This window comes from Schistocerca nitens, chromosome 9 (genome assembly GCF_023898315.1).
Source record: "Schistocerca nitens isolate TAMUIC-IGC-003100 chromosome 9, iqSchNite1.1, whole genome shotgun sequence".
NCBI lineage: Eukaryota > Metazoa > Arthropoda > Insecta > Orthoptera > Acrididae > Schistocerca > Schistocerca nitens.
The window spans coordinates 434,164,495-434,188,043 of record NC_064622.1 but is presented as its reverse complement, the minus strand read 5'-3'; the positions used below and the strand labels follow the sequence as shown (position 1 = coordinate 434,188,043).

At 39.5% G+C, this 23,549-nt stretch overlaps 1 protein-coding gene across 2 annotated transcripts in view; it reads left to right on the top strand.

Annotated features, from left to right (window-relative positions):
• The window catches only part of LOC126203079 (PAX-interacting protein 1-like), a 175,635-nt gene that overhangs the window by 139,600 nt on the left and 12,486 nt on the right, over positions 1-23,549 (top strand). For both annotated transcript variants that reach the window (XM_049937320.1, XM_049937318.1), the window contains exons 17-21: positions 3,994-4,143; positions 5,864-6,048; positions 6,516-6,751; positions 7,859-8,027; positions 8,116-8,216. In XM_049937320.1, the coding sequence (XP_049793277.1) occupies positions 3,994-4,143; positions 5,864-6,048; positions 6,516-6,751; positions 7,859-8,027; positions 8,116-8,216 (841 nt within the window). The remainder of the gene's footprint in view (positions 1-3,993; positions 4,144-5,863; positions 6,049-6,515; positions 6,752-7,858; positions 8,028-8,115; positions 8,217-23,549) is intronic.

Below are 23,549 nucleotides of genomic sequence, written 5' to 3'. Positions count from 1 at the left end.
AGATCGATTGCTATTTACTGTAAAGAAGATACATGAAGTTGCAGACACGTACAACTAAAAACACACATTAGCTATCAGTTGCAGCCTTCGACAGAAAAGCACACACACACACACACACACACACACACACACACATATGTTCATTAACACAAGTAAACACACATCATGCACACATGATCGCCATCCTGACAGCTTGGACAGGAATGCCATGAAGATTTGAATTTGAGTGTAAATTTGGTTGCAAGTCGCTAAGTACTCTCTTTGTCAGATACTGGATGAATCAAGTCAGGATATTCGCATGTCATGGGGTACATTTCTTTTACACTCCCACCCCTTTAAAAAGTAGGTGGTTTCTACCCCCATAGCAAGTCTTTCCAGCTAGTAAGTGATATGTGTACCAAGTTTGGTTGAAATGTGGCCAGTGGTTTAGGATATGTGCAACATACACACATGCATTTTTATAGTATGTATGGATGCAAGAGAGTCTCAAAGCACTCTTGACAGCACAATAAATGGTTGGGTCTGGAATTTGAGTTACTCAGCAAGTTACAGAGGACCCAATCTCATTATACCATGTACAGTATAAATCATAAAAGTATGGAACACTGGTAGTTGCGAGTGAGATTGAACAAGTTAGGATTTTTTGACACTTGGTATAAGGACACATTCTTTAAAAACACATGAGGAAACCTATGAAGTCTGTTTTTTAGAATTACAAATGAAGAAAGACAAGGTGAAAGCTAAGCTAGAACAGTGATAAAAGATATAACATTATCGGTGAAATCCACTTATGTTTAGGTTGCTCAGTGGTATTTTTTTCAGTACCTAATATTCATTATCAAGTAAGGTGGTGCTGTGGCTAGAACATTTGGATCGTTTTCAGGAGGAGTGGTATTCAAATCCCCGTACAGTAATTCCAACTGGGTTTTTGCAGTTTTCTTCGTTCTCTAAATGACATGGCCAATTTCCTTGTCACTCCTTGTCCATTTTGAACTTCTAAAGGCATCATTGCTCTCTGAAAATCATAATATTCTCTCATTTTAATATATTTGATTTTCAGGTATCATATGCATTCACTGAGGAAAAGGGTCTATTAGGTGAATAAATTGGTAATTTCTACCGCCTCATTGCCAGTAGTAAACTGAATTTTATCGTGAGCCTTGTTACAGTTCAGTTTCCTCGCATCATCTTCCTCTGTACAGTATTTGATGAAGACAACTTAGATGCTCGAGCTCATCAGTAATCGGGTAATAGACCTGACTGCTGTAATTCAATTAAAATAACTCTGCGATTGACATTCCAACAAGATCAGTGGTTGGGGCACCCACCAGTCAATCATGTTCTTTCTCAAGTGCTGCATGCTCGCAGTTATTTTATAGGTGCATGGAATCTGTGAATCGCAAAGTCCCAAAGTTATTTTATTCCAGCTGTAGCAGAATTTTAAGTCTGCCAATCTGCATGCTCTGTCAACCCTGTAGGCTGCTGGAATTTAAGAATAGAAGAAATTATTTATTTTTCAGCGTCCTTTTACTGTATGGTCTAATGGTAAATTAAACGCAGTATAAAAGTTTTAAGTCCAAATACAGCTACCTGGAGCCATGCTGGACTTTCCATATTGGTGGTCTCAGTGTTTATTACTTTGATTATATGAAGTGTTGTGTGATATTCTCCAGAAAGTATCAACAGTAAACTATGTTACTTCCATGTGGTCCAGGTTGGAGTATCGAAAGTTCTGGAAAGAACAGATAGCTACTCTCTGAGGCACAGACAGGCACAGCGAAAAGACCGTTGTACACTAAGCTCTTGACCAAAGCCTTCTTCAAAAAAGAAAGGAAAACACACACACACACACACACACACACACACACACACACACCTCACACATACATGACTGATATCTGTGGCCACTCTGACTAAGCTACAACTATTGTGTTGAACAAAAGCAGCAATACAGAATGGGAAGGGAAGGGGGAGGGGAGTTGGGTTGGAGAGGAGCAGTGTCTGGCGGAGCGTGCAGGGAGTAGAAGGCGGCAGGACAAGGCTGCCAGGCACATGCGAGGAGGGGCTGAAAAGGGGAGGTGCAGAGAGTTGGAAAGACTGGTGAGTGTGTGTGCAGAGAGCGGCCCACAGTGAGAGCGAGGGGATGTGAATTGGGAAGAGTTTATAGGAAAGAAGGGATGGAAACTGTTGGGTGGATGGTATGGGGACAGTAGGTTAAGGCAGGGATAATTTCAGGAGTGGAGAATGTGTTGTAAGGGTAACACCAATCTGCACAGTCCGGAAAAGTTGGTGGTGGAGGTGAGGGTAAATCTGTTTCCTGTGCCATATCCTCATACACACCCCAATCCTCCCAACACTCCCAAGAACCAGCTACAGAGGAATGCCCACTTTGTCACTCAGTACCACCCTGGACTGAAACAACTGACCCACATCCTTTGTCAGGGCTTTGATTATTTACCATGCTGCCCTGAAATGAGGGACATCCTAAGTTCCTTCCCACCCCTCCTAAAGTGGTGTTTCATTGCCCATCCATCCTCCACAACACTTACGTCTACATACATTCTCTGCAATCCACCACATGGTGCAAATTACCATGTGGTGCACGATACTATTAGTAATTTCCTTTGCCCTGTTCCAATCACAAATAGAGTGAGGGAAAAACAACTGTTACATGCCAATGTATGAGCCCTAATTTCTGTTATTTTCGTGGTCCTTACGCAAAATGTAGTCTTGGAACTGTTGGTACACCTCATGTCACTTGGTCCTGGTCTTTGAATGTATTAATCACCTACTTCACAAGAGTACTTTCTAAAACCGCACTGTAAAGGAGAGATTTATTCTGTCTGACGTTTTCCCACTACGCCTAGAACAGCGTTTTCTGTTCTCTGAATCTCCACAATATTCTTGTCAGCCCCCATGATCCTTCTGCATCCATTTCCCTACCCTATGGCTCTTACCTCTGTGACCATCCCCGCTGTAAGATTTGCCATATGCACCTTCCTACCACCACCTATACCAGTCTTGTAACTGGCAAAGCATATGCACATCACAGGAAGAGCCACCTCAGAAATGACATATTAAATACCAGCTGTTATGTAAACACGTTTGGCCTTTCATATCACCATGACTAACACCAAGTTATAAGTTAAAATTAATATGCATAGGAAGAGGGTGTGTACATGCAATGTTGAATATCCCGTTGCAAAACATGCTGCTCTACATGATAGTTGTGACCTCGGTGCCTGTGTCACCACAAGTGCCATCTGGATTCTTCACCAAGACACCAGTTCCTTGGAACTCCGCGAGTGGAAACTGGCATCACCATATGCCCTTCCTTGCCACCCACTTGACCTAAATTTATGTTAATTTCTTTGGAATTGTCATTTCTTAACAGTAAGTATTCCTTTCTTCCCTCCTTTTTAGTTCTCTGTATCTTTCATTTTCTGACGTGTCTTATTTTTTCCTGCCTCCCCCATCTCTACCACATACAGTTCACTTGGCTTTCCACTCTTATTAACTCGTGCACTATATTTTGGCAGTAATCTGTCTTGAACATTAGCCTGTCTTACCCGGAATCAGTATATTAGAACAAACTGTTGTGGCACTAGCCACTAATCCCTGTTTTCAAGCATATTGTGTGTACATTGCTCAGAAGTGTTCCTTTGTTAGGAATGTCTTAGAAAATGTAGAGTAATACTTCACAACACTTTTTTGTTTACCTACTTTGTGCTAGGAAGTAAACTGTAGTTTAAAGTGGAATACTTCTCTAGGATACATCAGTGTTAGACTTAAAACCATGTATGTCTTAATTTTTTTGTTTAATATCAAGTAAATGCAGAGCAGCATAATATTTAGTAAAATAAGCAGTGTGTCACTGACAAGTCACCAATATCTTGACCTCACAACTGTAAATTTGTCTAGAGACAACAAAAAAATCAAATCAAATAATTGAAATGTGAATTCATGCCTCATTAATACCTTACCTTGTTATAGGGTTGACGAAAAACCTTGCAATAACCACATAATATCATATTCTGGTTTTGAGAAAGAAGAGAGAAGAATGGTCCATTTCATGATTGTTGAAATTGGTGCTAAACCTACTGCCTATTTCTCAAGAGAAAATCACATTCTAGTCTGTAGAAGGTAAGTTAAACTAGTTTTTTCCTTCATTATCTACCATTCAGAAAGCTAAATTGATCAAACAAGAAATTAGTATTAATCAGCAGAAAAAAGCTGTTTTTTCTTAAGAGAAATGAGTACCATCTTTAATTTTACAACAATTGTCAACATTTCTTGGTGTTCTCACCAGCATTGATAAAAGTGCACTTTGATAGAAAACTGAGAACTTTGTCCAAAAATGTCATAAAAACTACTTTCCCATAAAAAAGTACTTTTCTATAAAAATCTGCAGTGGTAAGATGCACTCATGTTATTGGAATAACAATAAAACTGCCAGCAAAAATTACTCCTGTAAACTTTCACGGACTTAAAAAAAAAAAAGGAGGGGGCGATTCTAATCTTGCTACAATTATGAAGTCATTGTAAGACTGAAATAAGTTCATTAGCTGTAAAGTTGGTATGAGCTGAGCATTGCATGCAGTAAACAAAATTCTGAATTCTCAGGGATACATTTGAAAACTTAAATCTTCAGCTCAGTCATTTTCCTCTTCTATTAGCTTTCAGAATTGAGTTTTGCCAGGACATCCACCAGAAGCACATTATGCTCACACCAGAAGCCTGTCCCTGTCTTTTTTAACACAGATGGTTTTTTCTTTAAGCTTTTTAGTGGATATTCAATTGGTGTTGTTTGGTAGTCTCCCTTCTGAACTCCTGCACATTGCGGTGACACATCATCACATCTTTTTGACAGTGCTGTCCAGGAAACTATCATCTCCTCCATCTTATTATCCCAGTGAGTCCTGACAGGCTTTGATTTGATAGTGTTAATGGCATTGACTGGTGCACTTGTTAGTGATGATTATTTCATCGCCAGGCCAGGAACACCTTCTTAGTCATGAAACTTTTCTCTGGCTGCTGGTGGGCATGTGCAGCAGCTGTGGGGCTCCACTGTGGCCGTTGGTGGCCTCATGGCAGTCATTGTGTTAATGTCTTTGTGTCACTGACCTGCATTTGTGGTCAGTTAGGGCTATTAATATAGTCTCTAGTTTGGTAAGACAGTGGTTTCTATTTTGCAACCAATTGGATGTTACTTTCCAAATATCCCTCATAGTAACACTTGCAAAAGAACACTGCTTCTCAAGATTTTAGGACACATTCATCTTCAGGGGCATAAGGATGAGAAAAGTGGAAAGAACGAGCTAATTCTGACACCAGGTATTGATTGGCATGGATTCGGAATGGCCCCCATTCTTTCAATCATGGCCCATTCTCTCATCTGCTTTTTCTCTGCCATTTGGCACCTGTAGTTAGGAACTTTTCTTGCCTAAGTTCTCTCTAATCCAGTTATTCTTGCTTGATTTAAGAATTATGTAGTCTGTTAAACACCCTGCTTCTCCATTCCTGTCCCCCTCCGTGAACTCCAATCCAACATCTTTATCTGTCCGTTATTTGCCTTTATGTTCTTTGAAGAAGGAAATCAAGATTCTAAAACCTTGTAACTCGCTAGTTTTTTGTAAAATGTTCATATTAATTTACATCGTTGATAATGTCTGTTTTCTCTGCTTTTTTTTCTCTGCCTTTTTTTGCTTTGCTTCTATTCTAAATACTTTTGCTTTTGTTTTAAGCTTTTTTACATGGTGCTGCTTAGTTACAAAAATGCACCATTTTATGGATTATTTATAGAGATATTTACATTGATGATAATGGGTTATTTACATATCAGTAATACTGTTATTTGTTTTAGACCAGATGGGCAGAAGTACAAGAAAGCCCGAGAATGGGGCAAACCAGTAGTGAATGTGCAGTGGCTTACAGATATTCTTTTCGGACAATATTCATGCATTCAGCAACCAGATAATCCAAAATATCAGCAGTTTAACCTTGTAAATCCTTTTCGAGTTGAATATGCTTTAATACCAAATCTGATGGGTGAGTCATAGCAGTAAAAGCGGTAAAAGTATTTCTTCTAGATTTAATTCCCCATTCATTACTACATTGACATAAAAGTTTTTACTTAGAAGTAATTCATGTTGTTCAGTGTCTGACATTGGAATAGTTTATACAATGCTGTATATCGTAAATTCAGTAAGTATGTATTCTTGGCATTTCATAAACATTCAGATTTGTTCAGTGGTTCATAGACAGGATATTTCAGATAAAAATGTGTGTGTTTTTTACTATATTCTGACATTAATTTTTAACACTAGCTATGGACACAGTAACTACAGCTTTGAATTCATAATAAGTTTTTATAAGTTAATAATTTGAATGAAATTAATTTTGAATGAATTTTTTACAATGTTATGCTAAGAATCTAGGAGTATGGGTTTATGTTATGTGTGTATATATGTTATTTTTTGCAATACTATACATATTTGAATTTATCTAAAATTTAGCTGCTTGGAAAATGCCAATCAATATAACACAGGAATCATATGACAAATTGCAAAAAAGTCCACCTAGTCAGCGGAGACATAAACGAGCTCGGCTGGACTGTGAAAATTCTGTGATTCCTCCAGTTGAGGAGGAGCCACTGGGTGAGGTAGCAGTTACAAATCCTGATCCACCACCTCCTGACAAGAGGCCGCGCTTCATTCTCTCAGGGTTATCTAATGAAAATGAGGTTACGAAGGTTAGTCCACTTTGTTTATCTGCATGTGAAAATGTGCTTTAATTAGTCTTAATAAAATTATCTGTATGTATTTTCTCTTCATTTGAAAGGTCGCCCCTTCTTCTTTGATTGTTTTCCCGGAAGGGAGTTAGTCAACCAAATTATGTTTCTATTATTAAACCTGTATAAACTTCTACAGTTTCCCATTTCAGTATTTCTTCAGACTACATATATGTATTTTTGCCTTCTGAGCAACTGAGTGACTGAAAAACACCACCTGTTAATGTATTTCCGAGTTCTTTTTGGTTCTCTTTATACATTATGTACTTTGTCAGTTCTATCTTTAGTGTTGTCAAATATGGATCGGATGGCTGTGAATGCCCACCAGAGGTCAAAATCAGTATTCTGCAGATTTTGTAATTATCAAACTGGGTCAGAAGAAAAATGATGTTGAGAAACACGTTAAATCACTCAGGTCACTGGCGGGAAAGTGCTGCTGCTTCTCAACAGAAACAATCATTTATTGAAAGCTAAAATTCCAGCCAGAAAGCTCCCCAATTACCATATTTTTATAGCAGGCAATTTCAGGCATACAGTTTGACAATCTTCTAAATTCGTAAGTGTTCTAGAGAGGGTAGGTTGGGGAAGGTTAAAACGAAGAGCAAGTCACTCAGAGCTCACCTGTAGCCTGTAGTACAGACAAGGGTATACAAAGGTATTCTTTCCAAACCTAGATGTTTTTTTAAACTCGCTTTATATGTCCATGTTTGCTTAGCAGCGAAGTAATTTGAGATCACTGCCTTCTCAGTTTTTCTTTGACCCACACATTCCAGTACTGTTGCACCATTGTTATATGGGTGATGCAACATTACTGAAACCTGATTGGGTCAAAAGAGAAAAAGAAGAATGTCATTACAGTAAAGAGTGACATCAAAATACTTTTATTATATCCTTATTTATGTTGTTGTTTGTGAGAATTAAGTATTATGTCATAATATTTGATTTCATGTATCAAGATGTAGCTGCAGTTTTATATGTGTAGTTGAAGCTGTGCTGCACTTCTTTGAGAGACATTTCATTATTGCCAAAATTGTATAGTTGTTTGTGATACTGTTTGTAATTTTACAGAAATTGCTACAACTAGGGTGTGAGAAAGCAACCTCGTGTAAGGATGCAACACATTTGATCATGCCAAATTTAGTGCGAACTTTGAAGCTTATGTGTTGTTTGTCTAGTTGTCAGTATATTGTTTCGGTGGTGTGGGTTCACGACAGTCATGCTCAAAATAAAATTTTGGGTGAGTGCTTGTTTGTAGCTTTTACTGAAATTTACGTATGTTGTATTACAGAATTATTGAAAACCTTACAAATGTTTTCTTTTTCTAGATGAAAAACCATACATTTTAGATGATCCAGCTTTTGAGAAGAAATTTGATTGTAACATTCCTAAAATTCTCGAAAAACCCAACCGACGGGAACTGTTCAAGGTAAATGGAATGCATATTTTTAAGTGATGAAAGAAATATATGGATTTATTGGATAAGATTTAAGATCTGTGGCTTTCAGTGACACTTCTGTGGCAGTGCACTTTCTGTTCTGGTGAATATTACTGTAATTGCATGATCATTATTCATGTAGTTCCTGTGCGTGACTGACTGGATATGTCTGGTCTTGAAATAGTGCACATTCTGCTTTCTTCCTCTGGAACCATTTTTCAGCAATCCTTTCCCATACTTCAGTCCTTTGTGGAACTGTGGGCTGTATAGTGATGTAAGGTTGGATGCACACATTGCCATTGAGAAGTGCTTCTCTGCAGTGCACTGAGATGTATGACATGTTGTCACTAAGAAGAGGCGTAGCTGTTGTCATTCTGTGCAGCTGTCATGCTACCACTACTGCTAAGTCAACTGCTGCCCCTCAAAGTTTCTGTTGCATCATAGAGTCTGATGAGGTGCATGACTTTCTTTTACTTCTCGTATTGTATAAGGAAATCAAAAATTGAAGTTTAAAAGTAAATTCTGGATGTATCAATTTCTAGAAGGAAAAATAGTTAAACACCAATTTCATATATTGAATGATTACCTTAAGTAGGTCAATGGGAAGTTTTTTCTGTGTTTCTGAATGTCACAGAGATCCTTTGACATTTTTTTAGATGTATTTTCAGCATTCTTGCTAACAAGTGGAGAAATTTTCATTAACCTTTAAACACATGTCCTGAATTTGCTGACGATAATACAAAAACAAACTGTGTGTTGCACAGTTTGGTACTTGATCAAAATAACAGATTTGAAGACAATTGACTCCTTGCAGTTTACATGAATGACAGTCATCATGTGACGATATGTACATTTATTGAATGTTGCTTGACTTTACGATGTTCAAAGTGCTTAAATGTATTTGTTTGTCTGTATAAAGCTTTTTGTGGATTAAGAACATCTGAAGATGGCAATTATTTTCTGAAATTGGTAATATGAATATTTTCTATGTATATAAGCAATTGTTTGTGTAGTAAGTTATTATGGCCTACATCCTTTTTTGTATACCTTGGGTGTGTGATTGGCTGCTATAGTGGGTTGTGGAGCTAGTGTCTGTTGTCTGGATGTCAGAATACCATCACCTAAGCTATGGGTTGCAGCAAGGGGTGAGTGGATTCCTGGTGGATGTCCAAGGAGACATCAAAGAAACAGCGTTATAGAACCATTCCTTTATTACTCAGAGTACACGAATCAAATCATTGTCGGATGCCAGCTCCCACGGGACGTAAACAGCTAGTGCCCTGTCAGGGAAGGCAGAGCAGTCAGCACGCATTGTCATGCTGACTCAAATGGTACAACAAGGCCACTGACCCAGTAGGACAGGAATCTGTGTCAACCACCCAGTTTGAAGCTTTTAGCAGCCCAGACTAGGACAGCCAAGGTGTGTGTGATCGTGCTAGAGACCCTGCACAGCAGAAGTGGCAGCAGAGTCCGCCCAGAGCAGTGGTGTGCAATAAGAAGTTTTCCCACCCAGGTGATGCATGAGTGGCTGGTCATTTCCACAGGGGAACCTGAGACCTCCAGGCTACGACAGCAGCAACTAAGGTAGGTCCTCTAAAATAGGTCCTATGCATGGCCCACCAGTGAGCGTTAAAAGCACAGCATCAAGCTTGGCACCAGCAGCAGTGTCACAACTAGCAGTGGTGGAGTCAGGACAGGTAGTCAGCAGACTGCAATACTGTGATTAAAAATTGTGGTTATTGTAAACTCGCTTGAAGCATACTTGTTTTGTTAGCATTGGTTCTGGTCACATAAGGCACAATAAGTTCATAGCTCAGTTGTGAAGCAACCAGGCCATCAAAGCTGCAGTGGCTCTCTTTCTGCTGAATCAATGCTTTTGCTTGGTGGCAGCATAAACATGGCCCATTTTCGTAGCCGAAGAAAATATCATAGTTTTTCCCAGCTATGCCAAGTACATCAGTTTACAGTGCAACACTCTTCCCTCATTTAGAACCAATCACATTACAGCTCATCAAAGTAGAAAACATATCCACTGTGGACAGATCAGACATCATTGTATATTATTGTTCAGTGTGCTGCTTGTGTATTGTTGTACAAAGTGCTTCCACATGTACAATGTGGACACTTAAATGTGGCAGTTTCAGGAGGGGGGAGGGGGGGGCTTTGAACTGGGGCTGTGCAAGATACCCCTGAAGGTCAGGCCAGAACTCAAATGTTCATGACCCTTCTAACCTTGGCAAACAGTTGCATAGTAGCCATTACTGAATGCTCTTTGTGTTCCAGTTAGCTTTGTGTTGTATGTTTCTCTCTCTCTCTCTTTTTTTTTTTTTTTTTTTTTTTTTTTTAATGAATTGAGAGACTAATCCTGGCCCATGACAGCATAAGAGTACAACCTTCACAACACCAGAATGGATCAGCAATACCTATGGTTGTTATGCCAGTTCCACTTTTTCAGGAACACAGAATATGGACAGCCAGCCCAGTGATGTGGGCCTCATTTGTACTCTCAACTCCTCAACCATCAGGAGGTCTACTTTCTCTTTTTTGTTTACGTTATCAGCTGACTGTCCCATTGTAGTGTTGGAACATTATTTGTATAGAAACATAAACAGCTTACAAATATGAGCCTCATATGCATTACCCATTCGAGACTGCAAATCACCTGCAATGTTTTAACTCAAAAGTGTTGACAATATTACAGTTTTCAGAACTGTTAGGGATAAGTTGGGGATAGTTGAAGAGGAAGGGCAGATCACTCATATCTCAGGATGTCAGAGACCCAACTGTAATGAGGAGGGGGTTAGACGACGATGATGATGATGATGATGATGATAAAATATTTAAAAATCCACAATGGAACAGGAAAAGGCATAGTGCCAGGGCAGAAAAAGAAGCAAGAACTTTTTAAAAAAAGGGGGGGGGGGAGTATAATAAGTAGAATATAAGAGAGAAGTAGGACAAATAAAGTTGCTGTAAGGCATTCTCTAGACGTGTAATAATGCTCTTAAAAGTTTGTAAAGACCGGTTGACTTTTGAAATGTGGGCTCCTGTCTCTGAAATGCAAGCCAGTAGCATTGGGCGAAGATGAGTCAATTAGTTTGAGTGTCATTGTGATGCTGGAGACATACTTAGTAGTGTTATAGAGCATGTTGCCAATATGTACAGTGTCCAATTTTGACTGCCCATTATAAGAAGGGGGAAAAGTTTGTTAATATGTAAAAAAAGAAAGTAAATGGTTTGAGAAAAGATCTTTAACAATACCCGCTATCAGTAATTTGTTTTCAGTTTTAGTGCTGTTACAGCTGGAGAAATTTCAACAGGAATTCTAGTCTGTAACATAGCTCAGATGTTGTAGAATGTGGGGCTTAGAGACACATGATAAAAAACAAAAAGAGAGAGAGAGAGAGAGAGCCGTGTACGAAGTCCCATATATCAACCAGTATTGTTATTTGTTTGAACTTGATTTAAATACTTGTTTCTTGAAAACAGAGAGCTGTACAGAGCAGGCATTTATACCGGGTAGGGGTAGGGGAGGGTGATCGTAGGTCAGTTAGATAACATTCTGAAAGTAAAATCGAAGATTCAGACATTCTGAAAGATAAATCGAAGATTCAGACATTCTGAAAGATAAATCGAAGATTCAGACATTCTGAAAGTAAAATCGAAGATTCAGCGGTGATGTATATGTAATTCTCAGTGATATTACTTGAAAATTTAATTCTTGCACCTTTTCTGTTGGCTCTTTGTGCCTAAGAGCATGTTATCCATTGGCAAACAAAAGTATGACCCTTGAAGGATGTTATCCTAATTGATGTTGGGGATGTAGGATCTTCACTTTGAAGCTCTTGATGGGGGTAAAAACATGTCTCTGAAAACAGTGCACTGTTTGTATATCCTCTGCGCTGCTTGGTTGCTGTCTCTATTTCACATTTTATTGTGAGCATTAATGTCCTAAGTGACAAAGAGAGTTACCATGGTGTTGTTTTTCAAACCTTCCTGAATAGGTATCAACCAAGGTGACAAATGGGCTCACATTCAACACCTGTTCAGCCATTGTGATTAAATTTTTCCAAGGATTCCCTAATTTCATATGGTTAGTCTTCAGATGGATTCTTTGAGTGGGACGCATCTAATTATCTTGCCTAATTACCTTGTCATCAGCAAGACATTCAACTTTCACATCTTTCCTTTTTTTTTTACTGAGCACAGATCAGTTAATAGTGTGTTATTGTTCAGGGCCATCACAGTTTTTCCTCTGTTGTGTTTGCTGTCTTGTTTTATCTGCCTACATTCCCATTCATTATTTACATATATAAAGAAGATGTGACTTACCAAACGAAAGCGCTGGCAGGTCGATAGACACACAAACATACACACAAAATTCTAGCTTTCGCAACCAACGGTTGCTTCGTCAGGAAAGAGCTCATCCTTTCGTCTTTCCCTCTCCTTTCTCTTTCCTGACGAAGCAACCGTTGGTTGCGAAAGCTAGAATTTTGTGTGTATGTTTGTGTTTGTTTGTGTGTCTATCAACCTGCCAGCGCTTTCGTTTGGTAAGTCACATCTTATTTGTTTTTAGATATATTTTTCCCATGTGGAATGTTTCCCTCTATTATATTTACATATATAAACATGTACATAATTATATAAAAATGGATGTATGCATTTGTGAAAGTGTATTTTCCACATTTCCTCCTGAACCACTGAACTGATTTCAGCCAGATTTGGTACGCATACTACATACTGCAAGAGGCAACTATTGGGAGGGCATGAGTAAAGTTTGCTTTGATGGGAGGCACTCTCCCATTTCACTCCTTGCCAGTTTTTGCCTGAAGGGTGTAGGCTACCTGTAGTCGCCAGTAGGTGCAGTGAAAGAAGATTCAGAATTAGTTATTTATTTCCATAAAAATACAGTTAGCATCTTGACTCATGTTTGGCATCATCTGTCAATGCCCGCTGAGGAATCGCATCACAAGCAGCCTTCAATCCACGCACGGCAGCTGACACCGCACACTTCAGTCCAGCTGGCCGCTGCACTGGCAGTTCACTGATTGTGTTGGCCGTAGATCTGGCTGTACCATGAATCCACAGCAATGAGTGATGGCAGCACATGTATTGAACTCTCACATTCTGACTTGGGAAGTGCTCGGTCCTCTCCTGCTCACCAGCCTTCTTCGTCATCCCATGTACCACAATGTTCGTCATCCCTTGTACCACGGTGACGGTTGTCGTGTAGTTTGACGATATTGGTCTGCTGTACAGGTAGGCTCTGTTTAGTCTGCCAGTGTGTCAGGAACACTGGTGTTCTGATTCTGGTGGGACAGAAAAACCTCAAGGCCCCCCTTATCAGTGACAGAGGCAGATTGTGGTGTTGAACTCTGCGGCTGGTGATTATGGCAAGATAGCCATCTCTCCCAGTAGTGGCTGTTGTTGTCCGTAGTGTGCAGGAAACCTACAACAGACTTGTGCCGGACATAATTTTGCTGTGATCAGGGAATGGAGTGCGAGTGTCACGCATGCCATTGATCTGTCTGACTGACTGCCTCACAATCTAAACTGCTGGGATATTTATGGAGCAAAATAGTGACTAATGTTTACCTGACGTCATTCATCATGACCTATTACAAAGGTATCAGCAGTTTCCCTTCTGCTGTGCTTGCTTAGCATGTTTATTATAGCAAAGAAATGGTTCATAAGAGCTCTAGGTACCATTTGTTGCATTTGCCTTAGCCTTTCTTTCGTCATAAGGTGGCATAATGCTGTGTGGTTGCTCTGACCCACAACATTCTGTTGAAGTCTGCTGTCTGGCTCACCAGAAGTGCCGATGTTTTTTGTCCTGACCGAGTCTCACTGGCGAAATGTTCCCATTCTGACCACCTTGCATCAACATTGCCATAATGTAAGCTAGGTAGCTTCACTCTGGGACTTTGAAAATTTTACCAGTTTTACTGCACTGTACAAGGTTGACATGCAACATACCCCTGTTTTAAATTTTTAGGAAAAAAGAAAGAAAGAAAAAAAAAAAAGAATCTTATTCTGTAATATAATAATCTTACTCCACCTATAAAATTCTTTATCAACTTAACCTGTGTTGCAGTTTCTCATTGCCTTTTGGTACAACCCATTCCAGACGGATCTTGTGTATGAGTGCCGACTGTGCTTTTTGTGGTGTCACCGCCAGACACCACACTTGCTAGGTGGTAGCCCTTAAATCGGCCGCGGTCCATTAGTATACGTCGGACCCGCGTGTCGCCACTGTCAGTGATCGCAGACCGAGCGCCGCCACACGGCAGGTCTAGAGAGACTTACTAGCACTCGCCCAGTTGTACAGCCGACTTTGCTAGCGAAGCTACACTGACCAATACGCTCTCATTTGCCGAGACGAAAGTTAGCTTAGCCTTCAGCTACGTCATTTGCTACGACCTAGCAAGGCGCCATTACCAGTTTATATTCAGTGTAATAATGTCTAAACAAGAGCGATGTTCTCCAATTGTGGATTAAAGTTAAGTATTCCAAGAACTACGTTCTTTTCTTTATAGGATAATTACTTTACCTTGTTCCAGACCTCACGCCAATCTGCGTGAGCTTAACGCGTGCCTTCCGGCTACCTCCGAGTGGCTTGGCTGTCTTGCTACGCCACTACACTTTTGTTATTTTACTCCTTAGGAAAACATAAACTGCGCTAGTGACTGTTAGTACTCCAATTATACTAGTGGTTACTACACTAATGGTAATTGTGCTCTGTGTTCACCGACGGTGAAAGTTCTGAACATGTCTTAACATTTGATCAACAGCAGTCAGCTCCTTTTATGCATCAATCAATTTGTCTGTGCCCTGTAATAAGGTAGCATCTGCATTCGGGAAGACGATGGTTGAATCCCACGTCCGGCCATCCTGATTTAGGTTTTCTGTGATTCCCTAAATTGCTCCAGGCAAATGCCGGGATAGTTCCTTTGAAAGGGCATGGCCGACTTCCTTCCCCGTCCTTCCCTAATCCGATGAGACCAATGACCTCGCTGTTTGGTCTCCTCCCCCAAACAACCCAACCCCAACCCCAACCCCAACCCCAACCATAGCATCTAGAATGTAATTTAGAAAGGAAATATTCTGAATAGGTAAAATGCTGAAGGGATTTTCTGGCCTGTTGGGTGTACACAGGAGAGATGTAGGGGCGTCTTTTCTAGTGCAAAATTGTAACCTTTTTATATTCATGTTTTTCTGCTGCTTGGTGAGTAGGTTTTTTATCTATACAATTACATTATATTGTCAAAAATTGATTGTTTTCGTTGTAATATTAGACCATGTGGTCATCGTTCCCTCTTGTGTCCCTCTTATCAGTCTTTGTTGTCATATGTCTTGTTGAAACTGTGTTTTTTCTAGCTTATGTGCTAGTCACCAAGATTAATCAACACTTTGCGCATACATCTTTTCTAGTGTGTAATTATAACATTTTTTTATATCCATGTTCTGCCACCGCTTGGTGAGTAGATTTTGTATCTACCCAGTTACATTCTACTATTACCCATGTATGCTTCTTAATTCTAGTATGTGGCACCTCTGCTGGTACTTGAGGAAAGGAATCTATTGCCCCTTGAAAAGGTTTAATTCTATTAATATGGACTAGTGAAGTTCATCCTGGTAATTGTAACTTTACATTTACAGGCGACTTTACCTCAACCACTTGGTAAGGACACTAAAACTTCATCAAAAACTTTTTTTATTTTATTGTTGAGAGTGTAATACTCATTGACCCATACAATACTGTTGCAAATTCCTCTTACTTAATCCTACATGCTCTTGACAGTATAGCGCTTTTGTGTTTTTCTTTTGCCGGACTTCCTTTAGAGTTTTCGCTAACACCTTAACATGTTCACTTTCTTTTCCCAATGTACGCACAAGTTACATTATATAAATATACATCCCAATCTAGGTGTTGCGAATAATGTAATGGCTTAGCAACTTAGATATAGTCCTATGAACTCTTTCTGTACGAACATTTGCCTACCGCTGGAATGGGCTTGTACGTAATTTCTTAATGTTCAGTAAGTAACACATCTGCTTAATGAGTTCAGACATGAAATTTGTGCCATGGCCCATAATAATTGTTTGTGGCACCACAAATCTAAGTATCCAGTCATTTATCATAGCATGAGCTCCTTTGCTTGCCTTCTGATCTAGTATTACTATCATTACCAGGTACCTTGAGAAGTGATTGATAATTGTTAACACATACTTGTTACCTGATTGACTCCTGTGAAACAGCCCCAGAATATCTGCGCTCTAGTAGTTTTTGTAATTCTATTTTTTGATGGCATAAATCAGCACATTGTGCACACCGAATACAGCTCTTGACATACCGTTGAACATCAGCGTGTGTTGTTCTCCACCAGAACTGTTCTGCTACTCTTATTCTCTTACCCCCATGACCCGATAATGCATGATCATTTGCTTTTCGTAGTATTTCTGTCCTCAAAGCTGCTCGAACCCCAACACGCAGTCCACACTTGGTTGATCTACACAAAACCCCATATTGTATGTCAAACTGTATCTGTTTGCGGTACACCTGACACTCTGTATCATTAGCTCGTGCTCTCTTCAGATCTATTAGATCAAACACATATACTTACAATGTTCCAATCTTCCTGTTAAGTGTGTGTGCATTTCTGTGTCTTTAACACCCGTTTTGGGAATCACATCGTATTGAAATTCACACAGTTTCAAAGCCCATCTCGTTAGATAATTTGAAGGATCTTTTAGCCCTAGTAGCCATTGTAAAGCTGCATGATCATTTAATCAATGTGAACTTATGTCCATATACATAACGTCTAAAATAAGAGATACTATGTAGAATAATTTTGTTCGGCCTTATCAGGCTGACGTGATGCATATGCAACTGGGTGTTCATTACTGTAAATGATTTGCCCTGGAATCGCTCCCAAAGCAGTACCACTTGCATCACATGACAATATGAATTCATTTGTGAAATCTGGTAAAATCAAAACTGGATCTGAATACATTTTGAAATGCTGTCTGACACTCAGGTGTCCAGCTAAACGTAATTTCGTGAATTTTCTATAGTAATATGTTAACTGTATGAGGGACTGAAAAGTCATGTACTGCTGATGTAAGGTGCGGATCTATCCTTACTACATCTTGGCGTATTATATGGCCCAGATAGTTTACTTCTGATTGTGCAATGTGAGGCTTATCAGTATTAAGCATAAGTCAAGTCTTTCTCAACCTGCCAAATACCATCTCCAAATGCTGAACATGCTCTTCCAGGCTTTTTGTGAGTATAATTATGTTGTCGAGATACATCATGCATTTGTTTGGTTTTTAAAGCTCTGAGGACTCCATCTAATAAATTCTGAAATGTAGCTGGTGCATTTTTCAGCCCAAAAGGCATCCTACAATATTAGTAGTGACCAGAAGTCATGGTAAGTGCTGTTTTAGGACTATCCTTAAGAGTGTACCATAATTTTATGATACCTACTTCTTAAATTTAGGGATGAAAAAAAACTTGCACTGACCCAAATTATCTAATGTGTCACCTAATATTAGGGATCAGATACGCATCTTTTACTGGTTTTTCATTTAAGAAACTGCAGTCACAATGCATCTGATATTTTCTTGTTCCATCTGGTGACTTCTTACCCACAGTCATCATACTCGCTGACCATGGTCTATCAATATGTTTTATAATCGCATTTGATAACTGCTGATTCACCAAGCCCTCTACTAAAGGCTGTAAATGCTTAGGTAGCCGATACCGTTTTCTAAATACTGTCAAATGATTGCCTGTTGATATTCTATGTTGTGTGATTGGTGTAGCAGGTAACACTCCTTGTGGATTGAACAAATCCTTATACTGTGTTTAACACTGATCCCATTAATGCCCTATATTTGTCCTAAAGGTGTTTAACTTTTTCTCACAGCACAGATATGTCGACGGTTCACTCTGTTCTTCCGTGTGCCGTAGACTCCTCAGTATCTTCCTCTTCGAGAACCTCTAATGTGGCTATCAGTAATTCCTATGGAAGACTCACTTCATCTCCCCCAAAATTATCCAAGTTTATTGACAGCATAACCTGACCATTAATATCCCGTGTACGCGTTATACACCTACGTACAAAACAATGTTGCTCATTGCCAATGGTTGATTCTAGCACAATGCCTACCCAGAAAATCTAACCCAAGTATCACAGTGACACATTGTCTCACAGTTGACCAAACTTACATTTGCTCATGAACCTTGTGTTTCCTATTTTAAACCCAAGCCATGTTGTCTTGACTGAATCAACTGCATTACCACACGAGGTCCAGACTGACAATCTATATGTGTGTGCTCCTGTTTCTATCAAAAGTTCATATTGTTTCCCTTTCAAACAAGCCACCAATGAACAATCTGTCTCTGCATTTGCATTGAATGCACTTCTAATTGAGGCATTCCAAGGAAAAGTGACATTACATTCATTTTTCTAGTCATTTTTCCATTTCATGAAGTAATTGTATCCACACAAATGAGTCTTTGTTCTCACAAATTATTATTACTCTACGACAGGCGCAACACCCTCTAGAAACATTTGAAGGCTGTGTGGCTCCATCTCGTTCCACTGACCACCATAGCATGGTAGACAGCTTCCATGCCGCTTTTACCAGTGTTGTGTGTGCAGTGCACCGAGACCTATTTGTCAGAGACAAGATATCTGTGCCATGGAATTTATGTTTTCCAACATCACATGGAAACTAAATAGTGACTGTAAACAAAATATGGGAAGTGATTGTGATAGTATATCCAGTATGGAGTGTGGTTATTGTGAGAACCACCTAATTGAAAGGAAACATAAGACGCAGAAAGAGAAGTGGAAAAAAGAGGTTGTGAAGAAGAAAAGAAATTCAGGACTGTATTATACGAGGGCGGTTCAGAAAGTAACCTCCGATTGGTCACAGTGTGGGTTGTGGGGGGAGTAGCGACGCCATCTGTGCGTTCACGCACTCAACAGGTCAGTCGGCATCAAGCCGTGGTCGAGTGAACGTCGTACCTGCGCTAGTTTAGTTTTTGTGCCAGTTTGAAATGTGTGCTGCAATAGAAAACCCCGCCAAATGTGAAGTGTGTGCTGTCATAAGGTTTTTTACAGCCAAAGGATATTCTGCAGCAGCTATTCATCGTGAGCTTTGTGCCGTGTACGGACCAAGAGTTATGAGTGAAGGAGTTGTCCGTGAATGGGTACGTTTATTTAAAAGTGGACGAGAAAACGTTCATGATGAAGAGAGGAGTGGTAGACCATCATTGGTGACTGATGAACTCGTTCAGACAGTTGATGCAAAAGTTCGTGAAAATCGACGTTTCTCAATGTCGGAGTTGTCTACTGGTTTTCCACAGATTTCTAAGACTCTCTTGTACGAGATAGTGACAGCAAGATTGGGTTACTGTAAGTTCTGTGCACGATGGGTGCCCAAAATTCTTACCAACCACCACAAAACTCAAAGAATGGCCTCTGCATTAGACTTTCTGTCACGTTATGAGGACGAAGGAGAACCATTGTTAAACAGAATCGTGACCGGTGACGAAACCTGGATTAAGTACGTGAACCCTGAGACAAAAGAACAATCAAAGATGTGGGCACATTCAAATTCGCCTACCAAACCAAGAAAAGCCTCGCAAGATTTTTCTGCCAGAAAACTGATGGCAACGGTGTTTTGGGATGCCAAAGGGGTGTTGTTGGTTGAATTCATGGAACGTGGTACGACCATTAATCAAGACGTGTACTGTGAAACAATAAAAAAGTTACGACGGGCTATACAGAACAAACGCCGTGGTATGCTGACTTCCGGTATCGTTTTTTTGCACGATAACGCCCGTCCTCACTCTGCTCGCAGAACAACGGCCCTTCTTGAGTCCTTCAAGTGGGACGTTATCAACCATCCACCTTACAGCCCAGACCTGGCGCCAAGTGATTATCACCTCTTCATGCATTTGATGAAATGGCTCGGGTCACAGCGGTTTGATGACGACGAAGAGCTCAAAGATGCGGTCACAGGCTGGCTCCAGGCACAAGCGGGTGATTTTTATGCAGAAGGAATTTCAAAGCTTGTGAAGAGATACGATAAGTGCCTCAATCGCTATGGAGACTATGTAGAAAAATAGTGCAAAGATGTAGTTGTAAGATGTATATATTAAAATATTTTTATTTAACTTGGTGTATTTTTTTAAATCAACCGGGAGTTACTTTCTGAACGGCCCTCGTATTTCTGCAAAAACCAGCAAGAAAGCCTGTTCTAAGAAATTTGCAGTCGGTATAAAGGTTGCCCAAAGGAATGCTATCTAAAAATATGCCCAACAGATCCATGAACAAGTGTGGACTTTAGGTGACAATAACACACAAGATACATTGATGTTAAGTTTAAGTGAAAAGAAAACACTATCTTGAGCATCAAATGCTGCTAGGTCTGCTCGGAATTGTAGCACCACCCATATATACCATCTAAAATGCAACAATAATAACACCGTAGTCTGTAAATCCCAATTCCAAAGTATCTTGCAAGTTACCGAGAGTCATCCGAAAACAGTTTTAAAGGCACTGAATGCTACTGGTCTTACAGTAGCAGACAAAAGAGGGAAACACAGCAACAGACCACATAAAATTGCAATGGAAATTTGGGACATGGTCTGCTCTCTCTGAGACCAGTTTCCTTCCCAACCATTACATTATCATCAGGGCAAGTCTGAAAGGACATATATTGACAACTCTGACCTTAGTGTTGAAAGGTTATTCACATCATTCAGAGATCATTTTCTCCATGAAACAAGTACGGTACTCGAGGTGGTGTATAAAACTTATTGTAAGTTATTTAGGGAGAATAGTCAGTATTCGTTTCAAAAACCAAGATCTGATACTTTTGATTTCTGCTGTGAGTATAAAGTTATATTGAGTGTGAATGCAGACGATCTCCATAAAGACACACGTGAAGAGCAGTAACTAAAGGTTGCGGAGTACAATAAACTCAAGGGCAAGTATTTGAAGTCGGCTAAACTTAACAACACAGATACCTCAGTGCTCGAATTTGATTATGCACAGAGCATATCTCTGCCTAAACTGAGCATTACTATGCAATTCTGTAACAGGCTACTGCAGTTCTATGTAGTTAATGTTCACTGTACAGTGACCAGTCAGGTACATTATATTGGTTCCTCAAAGGTTCAGCAAAAAGAGATTAAAATTTTGTTTCTTCCTTTTTATATGACTTCATAAGTAGGAAACTCCAGGAACCAAACAATATTAAGACTCTTATGCTTCTATTGGATTTTTGTGGTTGGGTGGGGGGGCAAAACAAAAACATGAGTGTGCTACTATTTTGTACTACGCTTTCAGAATCAAACAACCTACCGTACAACACATATTTCCAGTTCAGGGACACTCATACAGTCAATGTGACCATAACTTCGGCGTGTATGCAAAAATGCTAAGAAATGTTGGAAACACTGAGAATGTGTGCCATTATATATCAGAGCTGCAGAAAGAATGCAGCACCCTTTGGAGTGGTGAAAGGAGTGGGCATTATTGAGGGGTGTTATCACCATACTACATCACAAAACTCAAATAAACAGACACCATTAAGAATACAAAAACATGTCATTTTGTGTTACAGTGGAAATGCTTTTTCCGTCTTGTCTACTTGTGCAGCAACATTCAGTCCTTACCAAAGAAAGAAACGAGGTTGTACATTGCTAGTGCACAAAACAGACGTGGTGATGGCAAAGAAGTCTCATCCTGGGATTATGTATGCAAAGAAGAAAGATATCTTCGCACTACTCAAGTTCCTTTGAGACAACAATGCAGAAATGCTAAAGAATATTGTCGATATTTGTGCATCTGTGGCAGACAGTGACTGCTCAGGACGCAAAACAGACATATGATCAATAGTAACCATGCATAGACTGTTGCAGATCTTTGTTGAGGACTGTGTTGTGTTGTATTTATGTCTGTAATTGAATAAATGCATTTCTTTCATTTTGTGGATGATTATATTAATACGTTTTTAAAGAGGATTATTGTGTGTTATGTTCGTTGGTATAATGCCTTCAGGAACACCTTTACGCTGTACTGTTGCTTTGAAAACTAATTGTATTTGCCGAATAAAAATATATTTTCTTGCTTCACAGTCTGACTATGCTACTTTTAGATTTGATGACTGTTTAATTGTCAAATATGGAAAATATCATTTTCTTGTTCATGTTATACAGTGATTTATGGAAGAATAACTTAAATGTGGTACTGTATTATCAGCTCAAATCAGTATGTAAGTTGTACGTAGAACAGTGTCGTGTCATTTATTCTGAAACAACAATATGTCATTTCTGTTTGAATGAAATTTTGTCAATGTACATGGGATTGAAATGAATTAAAACATGTCATCAAATATTTGATGTTTGCATCTTGATTTCCATATATTTCCATTAAGTCATTGTTTCAGAAAACACCTCAATTAATGGGAATGCTTCTCAATGGAAGGAAGATTACCATTGTCATTTAATGATTTCTTTTTCCCAAGGTAGTTACCTTGTTCCTTTGACCTAGACTCCTATGCCTTATGACCAATCCATTGACAAACATTGTGGTTGGCAAATCTGTGCTTTAAAATGACCCTTTCTTCTGCAGTGATAACATTCTTTGTTCAACAGAAACATTTCCTGATCATTCCAAGACCCAGTAGCACTGTCTATCTCTTGCAGCTTATTGGTTGCCTGCAGTGTTGCTACTACATCTAGCGGATTTTCCATTCTCAGACTGCAAAAAAATTCTGGAGAAACCCCTTTAGGAACAGATCCAGTGCCCTATCCTCAGCCTCTCTCAATAAAACTGGGTCAGTGTCCAGTTTTTTAGTCAACTTGTAAGTTTGGATGTTCAGCTTGTGTATCCTGTCCGATAATGCTTTGGTGGTCTCATTTGGCAGTTGTCTCAAAATTACTTTTCTCAAAAGAAATGAGCACTATTTTGTTTCCTGTACAGTTACTGTAAGCCATTTGCCAGCTCTGTAAATGTGGTTACTTTAACTTTAAACCTCATGTACATGATGTACATCTTAACCTCACCCAGAAAGTGCAATTTGGCCTTCTGTAATGAAGTTTGTTCAGACTAGTAGCACAAGCTGGCTGTGGGTAACACATTCTGAATAAAAATAGAGCCATCCTCTGATGTTTTCCCAGAAAAAGGGAAAAATAAGACTAGCGACCGTAGGGTCCACAAATGCGGAAGGTACTGCTAGTATTGATTTAACTTGACTGAGACCTGACTGTGAAGGATCTCCCATTAGGTTATGTAACTG